The sequence below is a fragment of the Corapipo altera genome, unplaced genomic scaffold, assembly GCF_003945725.1.
Source record: "Corapipo altera isolate COAL_440 unplaced genomic scaffold, ASM394572v1 1b, whole genome shotgun sequence".
NCBI classification, from domain to species: Eukaryota; Metazoa; Chordata; class Aves; order Passeriformes; family Pipridae; genus Corapipo; species Corapipo altera.
In genome coordinates, this window is record NW_020884881.1 from 8,964,085 (window position 1) to 8,979,883 (window position 15,799).

General features: G+C 35.4%; 1 protein-coding gene across 1 annotated transcript in view; it reads left to right on the top strand.

The window, feature by feature from the left end:
- The window catches only part of COG5 (component of oligomeric golgi complex 5), a 180,216-nt gene that overhangs the window by 66,797 nt on the left and 97,620 nt on the right, over window positions 1-15,799 (top strand). The window contains exon 7 of the mRNA XM_027639840.1: window positions 7,154-7,284. Within this exon, the coding sequence (XP_027495641.1) occupies window positions 7,154-7,284 (131 nt within the window). The remainder of the gene's footprint in view (window positions 1-7,153; window positions 7,285-15,799) is intronic.

Genomic DNA, 15,799 nt, shown 5'->3' on the forward strand with positions numbered 1-15,799 from the left:
CTAATGGTGCGTGGGAGGGGGAACCTTAAAGGAGTTCAACAACTCTTGCTTAGGCCTAAGTGAGTGTGGGAGTTGTGTGGTATAACTTGTGATTAGACCTAAGTAATGTTTGTCTTGGTGTGTTAAGCTATTTTCTGAATCATGGCATTTTCACAGGAATGTCTCCAAAATTTGGTTCTCATTGTTAAGTCAGTGATGATGATAAAAATAGATATCAAACTCATTTCCATCAAATCCAGATCCTGCGTGGCATCTGATTTCCAGCCCAGAGAGCAGTAGGAATTAACTCTTCCATCAAAAGAACTTAAACACAGCTTTAATATAATGTAGAAATAGCTAGTCAGTCTTCCTCACTGCTCCTCCGTAATTGTTACCAACTTGGGGTGTGTTTTTTGGTATTTCTGAATGCAGTATGGAGAGAAAAAGCAAGTTTCCTCTGTAGATAGGATTGGACATAGATGATTATTAAAGCACTGCTAAATATTTTAACACAAACCATATCCTATAAAAATACCAGGAACATTCCTTTGGAGGAAACAAAGCTGATCCCAAATGCAGGATGACAACCTACCTGTACACTGAAAATTTTGCCCTTTGTTTTAGCATACTAGAAAAAATTCAATTTTTTCATACCTACATGGTCTCTAAAATTAGAGTGTTGAATTCTCAGTTTTCTTCTGAAGTAAAGCTTTAATCAGGTAAGATAATTCCCCATCATTGGAAGTGTTCAAGGTCAGGTTGAACAGGTTAAACAGGGCTTTGAGCCTTCCACTTTGATAAAGTGGAAGGTGTCCCTACCCATGGGGGGCGGCTTGGACTAGATGATCTTTAAAAGCCCCTTCTGACCCAAGCCATTCTATAATAACATAATGTAGATGGCAGGTACAAGGCCATCTAGGTGGCAGATGTACAAGGTAATGGTGTTTAAATGAGCAGTTCAAGTTTTACTTTCTTTGAACCATATACTTTCCACCAGTTTGATTTTGGTACTGTTAACCTTGTTTCTTTAAACCAGTCTTGGCATATGATTGGTATGAAAAGCTGTGAAGTGCTTTGCTTTGTTTTTATTTTTCATGTCCCCCTTCACTAGGGACATCTATCAGATTACTAAACCTGGTTGTCTAATACATTCTATTTCCTTTTCTGGACTTAAACAACTGCAGTGTTTTAATGTGCTGTCTGACAAAGCAAACAGAAATACAGCACCATGGGCCCCACTCAGTTTCTGGCTCCATCAGGACAGTTTTGACTCATTTAATGTTGCCAAACAGCTGAAAACTGAAACCTTATGTATTATGCATATAAGTAGTTAATTTTTAAGATGGTAGAAATTGGTTAAGTAAAGACCAGATTTCTTAGGGAGTTAATGGCATTTTAGTGGCACAGAGAGATTTTATTCTCAGTTGTTTCACTGAAGAAATGTTAGCAGGAATTTTGTCCTATAGGAAAAGGAAAGGAAAATACCAAGAGTTTTCCAAGAGACTGGCATTTTAGTAAAATAAAACTTTCTTCCTCTTTAATAATGAATTCATAATACCTGCAGAAAAAATCCAAATTAAAATTATAAGATTAAAAATTAATAATTTTGTAAAGTATATCTGAAATATATGACATTGTATATGACACATAGTGTAGAGCAATTACATTCTTATTTTGAACACTTTACAAGGCACCGTATGCAGTTTTTATAGGAATAAACATCTTTTTCTGAAGAGCTCAAGTTGTATAAAATGGCTGTAAGATATTGTTTCATAGTAACTGTAGTGGAATCCCTTCCACTTGATTTAAAGGCTTAATATAAGCCTTACTTCAGCAAGTGCTTTGGTGCCTGGTGCAGAGTGTGGGGCAGTCATTTCAGCCTAAGTGGAGAATTAGTCTCATTAAAACAGAACATGAGTAAAGGTTCTTTTTGGAAGCATCAGCTTCCAGTTTAAAGACTTAAAAATGTGTCTGCTCTTGCCATTCCCCACCTGCCCTATGCATCAATTGCATGGCAAATTTAAGTGCCTTCAAGAAGCAGACTATTGTCCTTTAAGTTACGTTTGGCTATTCCACTTAAAGACTAGACATGTAATATAAAACCTTAGGTTGCTTTCACAAAAGGGTAAACATACATTTTCTGCTGGGGAATTGGGATCTCATACTCTGTTCTAAGACTGACTTTGGTTTTACATTACCTCTATTGATGAAAACAGACAAATTGGCATATTCAGACCCAGCAGCATCCTGGGTTCGGATACAAGTGAGGTAAAGAGGATCTTGACCTTCCTTTTCAGTAGGTAGTGCTATAACTGACATTTCCATTAAGACCATGGAAGCTTCTGTACTGGGTTAGATTTGTGGCTCATTTGAATTAGTAAATAGCTTTGAGGTACGTAAGAAGCAGATGAAAAAAAAGTTCAAATGGATTCTCAGCAATTCTAACAAATCAATCCACTCGGGTTTTTTGTGATTATATTTAGGCACTAGTATAGGACCAAAGACTGAACTTTTAATAACCACTTTGAAATTAATTGCCATTACTGAATACTTGTCACTCATAGGAAAGATGTTATGTATTTTTACAGTATCTGTCCAGTCCCTCCTAATTTTGTGTAACAGAAATAAATGTTGCAAATAGCAGTTTAGATTCAGTTTCATGAACATCTTCTACCAATGCACATATGAGCTTTTTACAATATTTCTTGAAAATCATGTAGCCTCTCATCTGCTGCATACTTAAATCGCATCAGAACTCATGGGTATCATTTACATCTGTTGACTTTTTGAAGTTTAAATTAGCAGTTTCTTAAAAAATTGTAGTTTTTCTTCATTATGGAAAAATAACAGTATCTTCTTAGAGTACAGATATCACCAACATTCTCTGCAACTAAGACTGAAGAAACAAAATAAATAACCAATGCAAAAGAAATAAACCTCAAACCTTCCTCAAACAGGCAAACAAAGACCTACTGTTTTATCATTCTATGATTTTATTTAGAATTTCAGAAATGGCTTATTTTCCTTTAGTACCCCGCCCCTTCCCAATCTCCCATAAAACACCTCTTAATTTGTTGTTGGATTCTTGCAATTGGGGGAAGTGATGTGTGTGCAGATCTTAGGTGTTTGCTCCAAGGGAATCCACTTTAGATGTTCTGAATTTCTTTCTTTCCCCCTCTTTATTATTGTCACTGAGGTTAGTTCTCAGAGCACAGAAGGGTTTCTCTTTTCACTCGAGTAGCCTCCTGGGTGATGCAGCCTAAAGACGTTGGTTTATTACTGGCTATCCTGTTTTCCTCTTTGTTAGGGCACCTGATTCTTCTCAGTAGACTTCTCTTGCTTCTCTAATTTCTAGCAAAAGCTCAGATTCAACTCAGTCTATATAAAGAGCCTGATACAGTCATTGTGGAGCTCATATGGATGCTTCGTAGTTATCTCTGTTCCAAAACGTATTTTAATACTGAGAAAAAGTTTTAATTCAGATTCTTTTCTATCTTGTTTCTATATTATCACAAAGAATATTTAAGATTAAAAAAAAGAGATCACATAATAGAAAGATTCTGTGTTGGTGAGTCACTTAGATTAAGAAAAGCTAACTGTTGCTCGAAGTATTATTTTTCTACCTAATGTACTATGTGCATGTTGGATTTGTCTCTATGAAACTCCTCTTACAGAACTATTTGGGAAATATTGGTTTGAAAAATGCATTTTCAAGGAGCATCTCAGACAGTAGATTAGAAAATCTGTTCAGGTTTTATAAATCAAGAAAATTTTGAATTGTAGTGACAAAAATGTTTGTTTTATAAAGAAATACAAAGTTCTAACCCTTTGTTAGGCTGGGGTAGATTATAAATGTCACTTACTTGTAGGTCTTAGTGTATTCCGCCTTGACGTACCATATTTTTGCTCAAGAAGAGGATTCAGCAGGCAGTCTGTGTTTTAAATCCTTAAAAAGTAATTTCCAGCTGTGCTTTCCAGCTTAATAGGGTGTGATAGAAGGGAAGCAATACCAACACCCTATGGGAGAGTTAAGGATTTGCCTTTATGTTCATGAACCTATATAAAGAGGTAGAGTTATCAGAGGGATGAGAGAGGCAGAGGAATGATTTTAGGACTAAAGCTCCCTCCTCTGATTTCCTCCCTGTCTCTGCTGAGCAGAAGTGACTGGGGCAGCGGGCTGCATGTTGTGCTGCTCCATGAGAGGGCAATGCCTTGGTGGCTGCTCCACCATCCTTGCATGTGGTGTTATAAAATACTTAGGCTCTAATTTGTTTAAGGCACAAGTCTTCCCAAAGTAAACAAAATGTTATATATGTGCTTTTAAAATCTGTTAAGGGAGAGATGTCAGTTATAAATACTATAGTCACTAAATCTGTTAGGGTTAATATAGTTTTACTCCAGAGCTTTAAGGTTAAAGTAGATGGAAAACTGACAAGTTTTAAACTGGGCCCCAGTCCCCAGAGTCTGTGCCAACTGAGGAATGAGCCATTGTGTTAGCTTAATTCCTGACCAGAAGACACAAGTACCTTATAGCCCATGTCCCACTCACCTCTGATCATGACCACAATGTTATTGACTGACTGTGCCTGGCAAGAAATAGAATAATGATTGCACAAGTGCCTGAAGCAAAATCCTACATTTGCTAGTCCCTGGGTTAATAACTGGTAGTATCTTTGTTGTATTTCACTTGACAGGGTTTTTTTTACTAACTAGAATCGACCGGTTGAAATGTGCGAGTTCCTCTGCAGTATTTTAAATAAACTGGATCCTAAATGCACAGGTGTCCTGGCAGTGATCTGGCTGCCCTTGTGTCAACTACCCTTCTGCTCGGTTTAATCGTGCTGTCCATGACAGCAATATCACTCTCGAGAGTACACAAGTGTAGAGATTTCTGATATTGTGTTGTCTGCTTGGACAATAAAAAGTATCAGAAGGCACATACCCTGCCTGTATTGCAGCTTCTGCTCTCACACAGGAATGGCACTTGCTGGTGTTTCTGCCATAGATCTGCTGTCCTTACGGAAACTGCTTTTCTTTTGAAAAACGTGTAATATGGTTGTTAGAGCTTCCCTACTGGTTAGAATAGCAACTAAGAGCATCCGTAGTCGGATGTCTAGCCACTGTTTTGAAGTCCTGCTGAAATGCATTGTCCCAAGGCATTTTGTTAGGATTGCAGGAAATTTGGAACAAAGCTGCAGATTTTAGCAGTTTAGCAGGAGGTGGCTGGCAGTCTGAGGCACAGATGGAGGTTTTTGGAGAAGCCAAAGCAGCATGGTCTTTCTGTTCTTTTCTTAAAACCATCAGAAGGATTAGATTTTTAGCACTTGAAGTGACTTAATTTAGATTTTGAGATAAAACACAGCAGGGAGAAACAGTCTCTTTTTTAGTTCTCTTCCTCAGATTTTTCTGTGGATTTAGGATATCAGAACTGTATTATTTTATTTTGTTTAAGCAGCCTAGGATTGCAGAGTATGATATTATGCCTTAAGTGAACTCCACAGCAGTTCTTGTATTTGTGGGATATAAATGTTTGGTAATATTTGCACCTTTTTTAACCTCGTGTTGCCGAGAAACTTCTTCAGAGTTTACTGTGGCAGCAGACTTAATCTGCAAGTAGTTCTTTGCTCTTTTTTTTTTTTTTTCTGTGCAGCTGAAAGAAAGGTGTCAGAAAACTAGTCTTCACATTCAAGACACTTGCTCATTGGAACTAGTGGCAGTTTAATATTAGTTTTAATGAGTTCAGATGCAAGGCCACCTGTAGAGATGCAGCTTAGTCACAGCAAAAAGTTGCAGGGAAGTAATGGGTAAGTGTGGGTGCTGTAGCCCCTGGCAAAAGCAGCTTTGTAAGCACACCTGCATATAGGGCTTCATTAATGGCCTGTGCAGTGCCATGTGTGCTGTCCTGCTGCTTGGCCATCCTCTGACTCCTCTGATCCGTTTTTAAACAAATGCATGAAGACAAAAGCATTTGCAGGCCTTTTCTTAGTAGGCTAAAACCTATTTGACATACTGTACTGTTAAGAGAGATAATTTCCTTTATGCCTTTCTAAGCTTTACAGTTTTCACGTGCAGGTACAGGGATGTTCTCTACTTAGCTGGAATGACTCACTTGGAATTTTGTGTTCATTTGTGAACATGTGATTGCTAAAATGAGTTTATTGTGAATAAACAAAAATAAAAGGCTACCAAAGTGAAAGGTTTTTTGTCAAAGATTTAACAGTTTGGTGAATTTAGCTCAAATTTTTAAGTCTGTGCCTTAATAGACTTTCTGGGAAGACATAAAAGGAAGATAAATTTATTAGGAAGTCACAGAGGGCTGGTTATAAATGGAAATAGTGGAACATCATCTTATGGAGGAAGTATCTGATACTGGCTGAAATGCCTTGGCCATTATTTTATTAATTTTATTTGTTTCTTTCAAAAGAAGCAGTGGATAACCAGCTTGATTAAGCAAAATGCTGAAAAATGTGTAAATGAGAGTAGTCCTGCGTTGTCTTGCAGATAAGCGGTAGCAAAAAAGGTCTAGGCTACCTTGACATGGGAAACTGAGTTATTTTAAATTCAGAAAGATCCGAAAGGAGGAAAAAAAACCATTGAGAAAAGTTCAGTTTGAATAGATTTTATTGCTGCAGTTGCCAGTCCAGCCCAGTAATCTGTAGCTACTCTGCTGATGGTTGTTTCCACAGTGGTAATAAATTTTGTGATGATTCCGTGATTAGAAAAGAAAAAATATATATTCTTTTCTTCTCTTGCCATTCTTCTGTGTTTGATTCCAAATGTGTAGAAGTGCAATTTAAATATTTGAAGTATAATTTAAATTTTTTAATGTATAATGCATCTTTAATTTCAGATCTTAAAACAAATTATGCTTATTCAAATATCTCTTTAGAGAATTTTAACAATCTAGTTAATGCTTTGCACTTCTTTGACAGTCTCTGGGTCTAGAGAATTGCATTGAAGTAAATTCAGTGTATTCAATATCCAGGTTTTCTTGAGTAATAACCCTTTGATTTTCAGTTTTTCTGGTATAAGACATTCCTTTGATGTACTCTATTGTCAAGTGTTGTATACAAAAATGTCCCTTGGAACTGACTGTAATTTTGAAAGGTTTTAACATGCTTAAAGTGTTCCATTATCCCATGTTATGCTTATCAATGTTTTGTTGCTTTTATAGATTATCTTTCTCAAGGGATAGATCTGTCTGGAATAGAAGTAATTGAAAATGACCTGCTTTTTATTGCAAGAGCTCGGCTTGAGGTGGAAAACCAGGCTAAAAGGTTGCTTGAGCAAGGTGTGGAGACTCAGGTAAAATACACTTTCTTCTTTACTTCCTTTCAAAAGTGGAGTTGAGCTTGATTTCCTTTGCTTTGTGTAGCATTGTCTAGTGGAAATTAAACGTGAAAAAAGTCTTATGTGAATAATTCTCACACATGACAGTATTCAAAGAAATTGACAAAACCGATCTTGTACAGCATTTACAGGAAAAAATTTTGCAGGATCTGACCCTGAAATTTGGGAGAAAGTAGGTGCTGATATGAAGACTTTAGCTGTAAACAATGTCACAAAAACTTGATGCATTAAACACCATATACTACACTGCCAAAATTGCCAAACTGTATAAATACGAAAAATGCAGTTTCTTAAAACTGTAAGAAGATTTCTACATTTTAGTTGTGCAGAAATATATTGAAAAGATTTGAAAGATTTTGCATTAAAACTTTAAAGAGCATTTTAAACTTTGAGGTAAATATTCACTGTAGGGAATATAAAAATGAATATGCATAATTACATTCATCCATATTAAATGTAATTATCTACATTTTAATAACCTAGCTACATTTATTAACTATTTATAGTATTTTTATTGCTGTTTTCTTGTCTTTTTAAAATGTAATTTTCTTTTGTCTATACTTTTTAGAATTCTTTAAAAACTAAAGTATTTTAAATCCCCATTTCTAGTAAGAAGAAAAATCTGGTACAAGTTTGTATCAAGTTTGGATTTTAAATTAGAGAACAAAGAGGCTTAGAGTAAGACATTTTTATGCAAGAGTTAAATTTCTCTGTAAGTCGATATGGCATTTGTTTATACTGTTGATATGAAAATAGGATGTATACAGAATGGAAAACCTCTTCAGTAAATTGGCTTGGTTAGACAATTGAGGATTAAAATTATCGGTATGTTTCAAACTTTTTCTTAGACCTCTCATTTCAATTAATTTTCTGCAGTAAGTCATGGTTGTGGTAAATACCCTTGACTGTTTACTGATAGCAAAGTGATAGATAAAACCACTGTCGTTTTTCACCTGATTACAATTCCAGTGTTGAAACTTCTGGCTATTTGAGAATGTTGCCAAGCTGTGACTGGACTCATTGCAAGCTGTGAAACATATAAAATGTTAAATAAAAATTGACCAAAGATACGGCCTAAGAAAAATCAGGTGGACACTTATTTTAAATGTAGCAAAAGTCTTCATCAGTGTGTACTCCTTCTAGTTTTTCATGTCAGATTTGACCTTCTCTAAGACTTTTCTCTTCATATTAAATACTAAAGTGAAACTGACAGAGAAACCCTGGGGAAATCAATCCCACTCCACCTGAAAAATTGACAGATTTATTAGGTGTTCCAGGCTGTATCCAGGTAATCAAGAGATTATTAAAGTATATGCCTGTTGTGCTTTAGCCAGGGGCCTGTTTCCAACAAATGGAAGATTGTCTGGAAGAAAATTATTAGTGCTTAGTCATATCAGAAGTGGGGATGTTTTCATGAAGAGGTGTTGGGTTATGCTTCACAGATTTGTTATTGGATATGATTCGTGAATTTAATGTTGGGAAAAATAGTATGCTTTAGAAAATGCACATGCAGGCACTGCCCAAGAAATCTAGACTTTGAGATATGACTAGTAGATCATATATCTTTGATTCCTGTTATTGTAGCTGTGTGTTTTATTGACAAGCTGATTTACATTTACACCTTCCACGCCCTGACATTTCCTATAAGAGGACATGGCATCTTCATTTTTTTCCTGCATTTGGTACTACTGGGTTCTTCAGATGGACTGTCTTCCTGCTAGCGTCTATTCTGGTAGCCAAGTCTGTACCTTTGGAAATAGTGCATCTCTTTTTTTTTCCAGATGGTTCTTCACTTATTTGATATTCATATCTGCAATTGCAATTTTAGTTTTCACCTTTGTTTTGATCTGCTGTGTAAATAATACATGAGATCAGTTGCCTACGTAAGAGCGAGCTGTATTTCTGTATTCCATCTAGCACTTTTCAGCAATGCCTTAAGAAGAGAGTTTGCCTTGTGTCTCCATTTCAGAGTATTTCAGTGTTCACCTGGAAGAGAAGTGGGAAGTAGAAATACATAAAAAACCTATAAATATCTCCTTTTAAGCAAAAGGCATTGCAATTTGGCGAATGTCTTTTCTGGAATTCAGAGTTTTTTTCGGAGATGCTGCTGAAGTTACTCTGACAAAAAGAACAGAGCTAAAAAGTTTAAACTACCACTTTCAACATTTTTATTTATCTCCTTTGGTTAGGTTAGAAAGTATTTTCGTTATTTTGGTTATTAATTTAATGATGTATAAGCTAATGAGCCGTGCATAGATTTCCCCAAATAACCTTCAGCAGTAGCACAGGAAACCAGATACTTACACCTAAGTAATACATTGTCTTTTTCTCTACAATGTAATACAAATTTTTATAGCATGTTCACCACTGTGACATTTGTGTATTTCTCAGAGGAAGTGAAATCTCTTTCCCCCTTCGTTTGGAAGTGTAGCATTAGCCATTGACTGCTTCAGAAGTGAAGGCTTCAACTCATGTTCCTCGTGGTATCTTAAAGCTGCCATCTGGGTTTAAACTAGAAGTGTCTGTCAGTGTGTCTAGACTTAACAGGCTTTCATAGAGCTGCCAACCATACTTGTCTTCCTAACCCTTTTAGAAAGAGAAATCTTTCTTTGCTATTGTTGACAAAAGTAATACAAATAATAGCAAACCCTATCACACAGGGGTACCGGTGGCTACAGACAGGGTTTTTTATTGTCATGTATACTTTGTTAGCCACTCCTGGTGTACATAGCACAGACTGATGATTTTTCGTGACTCACAGAACAGTTTCAAGGAAATAGATTCAAACCCCTGTCCTTACTGTTTAGTCCAGACCTCCTCGCTAACTCTCCTTCATGCTGTAAGCAGGTTAATGGCAGGTAGCACAGAAAGCAGGAGAGACTCCTTTAGCAGAGATTCATCGAGAACTTTAAAAAAAGTCACCCTTCTAAGAGAAGGGACAGCAATGTTTTCTGCTTTAAAAGGAAAAAAAAAAAAAGACGTACACTATCCATCTTGGAACCACCTGAAGCATCCCCAGCATTTCTTTTGCTCCCAGGATGAACCATAGGCTGGAGAAGAATCTGAATTTGCTCTTGGCACCTCTTCACACCTATTTTCAACAGCAATATTGTGTGAAGATCTGAATAATAAGAGATTACTGGGAACAAGAGAAATTTATTAAGATCACCATAGCTCAATTCCAGGTAGAACTATTTTTCCAGCCACAGTGTTGGAGCTGCTGTGCTTACAAAGAAGAAACGTTTCTGTGCAACTTAGCTCACGCTTCAAACTCTTTCTGCTGTGTACTGACATGCTTAATGTCGGCCTTACAGCCAGGGATGACCAGACTTAGTTCCATCTGCTAGTGACAGCATTGGTAGCATTAAGAGCCAGGCCATGTGTGTGCAGAAAAGAGTTGGAAAAGAGGACTATGTATAATTAAAGATTGATTAAAATATAAATATCCATTTAGGTCAAGCAAGATGTGGTGTGGAAATGAGAGTAGAACTCATATTTCTGTGGGTTTGCACCTTAAGCAGTTTGTCCTTCTGTGTGTTACAGAAACATTCTGTATCTTTGATCATAAAGAGTAAAAATTTTCTTTCTTTGTCTCCTGAAGGCATCTGTAGATGTAAGACTACTTCTTTTTTGAGGTTTTGAATAAATCATGTGATGTTTGTTGTCCAATTTCCCTTATTTAAGGTGTAGGAAAATTTATTTACCTGCCTAGCATGGATCTGGGGAGAATTAAATTCACTGATAATTCATTGAAATTGTTCTGGTGGTCATGTAGTGAAGTGTCCTGATCATATTAGAGAAAGAAAAAAATAAATGTAAACTTAATAACTGTCCTTTGTCCAAATACATGTTAAATTGTGTCTGCAAGTTTTTTTAAAATACACAGATTTATTTTTTCCAAAATTATGAGCTTTGCTCACAGAATAAAGGAGAGGAGGAAAAAAACCCCAACATAAATAAATCTAAACTCTAATTCTGAAAGATATTCAAATGCTGGATTTCTATTCACAGTATATAATAGGTAAACAATATGATCTGAACAAAAATTTTTCAGTTATTCAGTGTAACATCTTCAAACTGTCATCATTTTGAGCATATTTGGGAGAATTTTGAGTTTTCATATTGTAACTCACCGAGTAGAATTTGTTTTGTGAATTGTTCTGTTTTGAATTCTTTTTCATACTGCACCGTTCCTGTAAGTTGTTGTCTCTGGAACAGGTAGAGCTTTTTTTTTTTTTTTTTTTAACATTAAAAAATTATTAACTAGATGTATATGCATAATTGTTCTTGACTAATGCTATTCAGTGCCTAAGAGAAGTGATGGGTGGATGAAGTGTCTGCATAATTAACCAGTTGTCTGGAGGTGATTATCCAGAAGTTGTTCAGTTTATCTCAGTTCAGGTTCCCTACACTAGGTGTTTGTATAGTACATCTTACAGTGTTATGGAAAAATTGGTGAAATTAATCTGACATCTTTCATAGATCAGCATTTAATCTCTTGTCAAGGATCTCTAATACGTCTCTTCCTTATCCCCAAGGGATTGGAGGGTAAAGTATGTACATAATTGACCAGTTTTCCAGACACAATCAGCAAGTTGTGTAATTTATTTCATTTCAGGGCCCTCTGAGCTGAGTGCTTATGTAGCACAACTTGCAGTGTTATGGCAAGATTGGTGAAATTAATCTTTAATGTGTTCAATCTAATGTCAAGGATCTTAAGCAATATATGCTCTTTATTATCCTGTGGCAGCATTTTCCAGTTGTACAAATACACTTGGAGGTGTTTGAGATATTTAGATATTAGGAATGGCTGGCACTGGGCTCCATTTTTCACTTTTTTGATGAAACATGAAAAATATGATAATGTTGCATTTTTTAATTGCTTCCTATTACTACTGCCAGAGGTGTGGATGGCTCTTGGATCATGACTCTCTCAGCAGGGTCCTGTGATCTTGAGTTTCTCAGTTTCAATCTTGCCTACTTTAGCAAGAGTATATGTTTCACTGAAACATCCTTTATTCTAGATTAGTTTACAATATTTTAACACTTTGATTTAAATCAAAGTATGCCTGCTTTTTTTTTGTTAGTTTAGTGTCATCTTCAGATGAATGCTTTATAGTAAAATGGACTGTGCAAGTGTATGAATATGCTGTCTAAAGTTCTTGGCTCTATGGAGAAGAGCTTGACTGCAGAACAAAGTCTAATATCATAGGAGGATGTCACTTTGAGTGTTCCATGGTTGTGTAGTGGCCTCTTTAATGTTCATCTTTAGTTCATTTAGTTTAGAATCTGTTACATTACCCAACACTCATATACTAAGCTAGTCAAAAGCAAAATTTTAGCTTCCAGATGTTTTTGCCTGCTCTTTGCTGCTTTTACATATTAGCTTTCGTATTTTGTCATACCTTTTACATGATTTAAGCCCTTGTGTACTTCAGAATGTCAGTAGAATTGATTGCTGTTATGTAGATATGCATAACTGCATATGTGTGCATAATTACAAAATAATCATTAGAATAGCAAATAAAGTATAAAAAAAATGAGAGAAGAACCCCTCCAATTTGGCACACAACCATTCATCTTTTTTATCCATATACTGTTAGTTACCCTCATAAAAAGCCTGGAATAACTGGAGTTGAAATGCTACTTTTTTTAAAGTCATAGAGTAATCATTGCTTTTTTCATTTTTTTTATTTTATTTTGTTCTGGCATTTATTTCTACTTTGAAAACTAGTGGTTAGAATTTAACTTTATCACTGTCAAAAATTTAACCAATATAGTACACTTTAGGCAGTAGTTGTTATGTTTCCTTATTATTCCACAATCTTGATTCCCTGGGGGAGATCCTGATGGAAACTAGACTGAGACAGTTATTTCATAATAAAGTGATTGACTACAATATGATATAGAAATGGAAGGCATTTTTGATTATTCAGTTTGAAGTCAATTTCTTGAATCTAGAATAAGAAGATGAAGTCTTACCTGTAAAAAAGGAAAATTGGAACCTGCTTGCTACTTTTGGCATAAGGTGAGGATGGTAGCTACAGTTGACTTTAAGTCGTCTAGTTTTGCTGAGTGAAGGCAGAGTATGAGATCCAAAGCTTTGTATTTAAATTCATTTTAGCCACCCATTTTACTGCTTTTTTTAATTCTAATGTAGACAGAGAAGACTTATTTCAACATGCTGTAGCTGTCATATTGGCTTCCATTGTGAAAGATTACAGTGGCATTTGAGTCTGTTTAATTAAAATCCTACTAACTTATACTATTTCTGTTCTTTCTTTTACAATAGCTTTGTATAGAGAACTTTCACATAATATGTTTAAATACCTTAGCGAGTTTTGCTCTATCCTAACCTTTAAGTTTCTTTGTCATAGAAATATACTCATGTTGCATTATTCAATTTTATTTTTCATCTTCAGTCTTATGCTTATGATTTTCATGATCTTGTTAACTTGCTAAATCAGATTCCTTCATCTGGCCATCTGGTGCATGGCACTAGTGAAGGAGTTTTCAATAAATCTAAATTATTTTTTCCTTGAACTGTTCTGTTAAGATGTGATCCAGCATAGTATGGCTCATCTAACAACCAAAAACTACCTTCCAAGTATGTATTCTTTATATCCTACATCTGAATGGTGAACTTCATGGGGATTAACCAAACCTTATGAAATTTTCCCTTGACTATTCCAGTCTAAAAATAATTCATTTTATCTTGAAGTATGATCTAATGGAACTGAAGTGTTAACTGTGCCTCAGTAATTCAAAATCACCAAGCTAAACACTAAGAATGAATTTATACCTCTGAACTCTGGATTAAAATAAACCACAGATTTCTCTGTAACATAATCGGCTGATACTGATATAACCTAGAATATCCTTTCAGTTTCCATAGGAACAGATGATAGAATGTTTTGAATCTTGGAATAGCTAAAATGAATGTCTGACTTCAAGATAGTTCACTTTTATTTTTCAGCTTGCAACCTCTGCATGTAATGGCTAAAAATGTGCCTTAAAAAAAAAAGGTGAAATATTGGCATAACACGTATTTAAGTGGTTTTAGAAATAATAAAAATAGTATTAAAAATAAAAATAAGGTGGTGTTGTGCATAATTCTTCAGGTTTTACCTCTGTGTTTTATTATACACATGCAAAAAGTATTTTCAATTTCATAGGAGAAGAGAAACCATTAATTATTCCATTGTGTTAATGGCTCATTAAATGTTGTAAAACAACAAAAAAAAATCTATCTTGTTGGTCATCTCCAACCATTGCTTCACCTCACTGCATTACACTATATAGGTGTATTTTCTCATTGGAATAATTTGTGCAGCGCAAGAAAACTTCATGTAGCCAGAAAGAAATGATCAGCAAAACTTAAACAGAATATAGTGTGTTATTTAGGTGACTTTAGCAAAAGATGATTATTGAAGAACAGGCAGATGATTATTGAAGGAAACATGCTAACCATAGTAGTAGTACTTGTTTTATTAGATGTTTGACATTGCTTTAACAGGTCATGTTGCTAAATCAGAGAAGACATGCTTTTAGTGTAAAAACATTAGCAAGATTTAAAAGATACCTCTTTCTTTGAGATGAATGGATGTCTAACTCCAATATTTTTATGTAGAGGGAAAATATGGAGGTCTTGTTAACAAACCATCGGAAGTCTGAATGTCTGTAACCTGAGGCATCATGAATGCAGGTGGAAATGATAGTGTGTGACTGATTGTTCAGTACTTGGGCACTTTTTATTTGCTATACCCCCAGCATTTAAGATATTTGATCTTTAAATATTTTATATATAGAAATGAGGATGGTTATGAAAGAAGAAAAAAAAAGAAATAAAAAAGAAGCAAAGCAGGGAAGAAATAACAGGTTAACTGTGATTCTCTTTTCAGTGAAACAAGTTTTCGGTCTGAGAATGGATCTGCACTGTGCTAATGTAGTTCAAGTAGTAACCTTTTTCAAGTGTATTCCAAGCCTGTTTTCAACTGCCATTAATGTAGAAGACTCATGAGAGCTGTAGTTTTTGGAACATATGGGCGAATTTAATAGGAACATTTCGAAAATAGAAGGATTTTTAAATGAAAGTAGTATCTAGGGCTTTCCTGCTCAGTATCAGAATATTATTACTGTGGTAAATGTGCAGGGGACCCTGTGTCACATGTTACTTTCTGAATATTGATAGTTTTTCATTATTGATTCTGATTTGCAGTTTTACAACACTCTTTAGGAAATTCCTCATGAAGTGTGTAGTAGGTGGTTTAGGAAGGTATTAGAAAACCTCACTGCCACAGGTGGGCAAATTTGGTGAAGTTCTGAATGACAAGAAGTAAACAGGCAGGTTCTTAATGCAGTATTTGAGTTCGCAAGTTTCTATGCCTTAACAATTAGGCAACACTGGCCCTTTTTAAAAGGCCTTGTTTCATGAAGATACCTTTTTTCCCCCATATGAATGTAACATTTT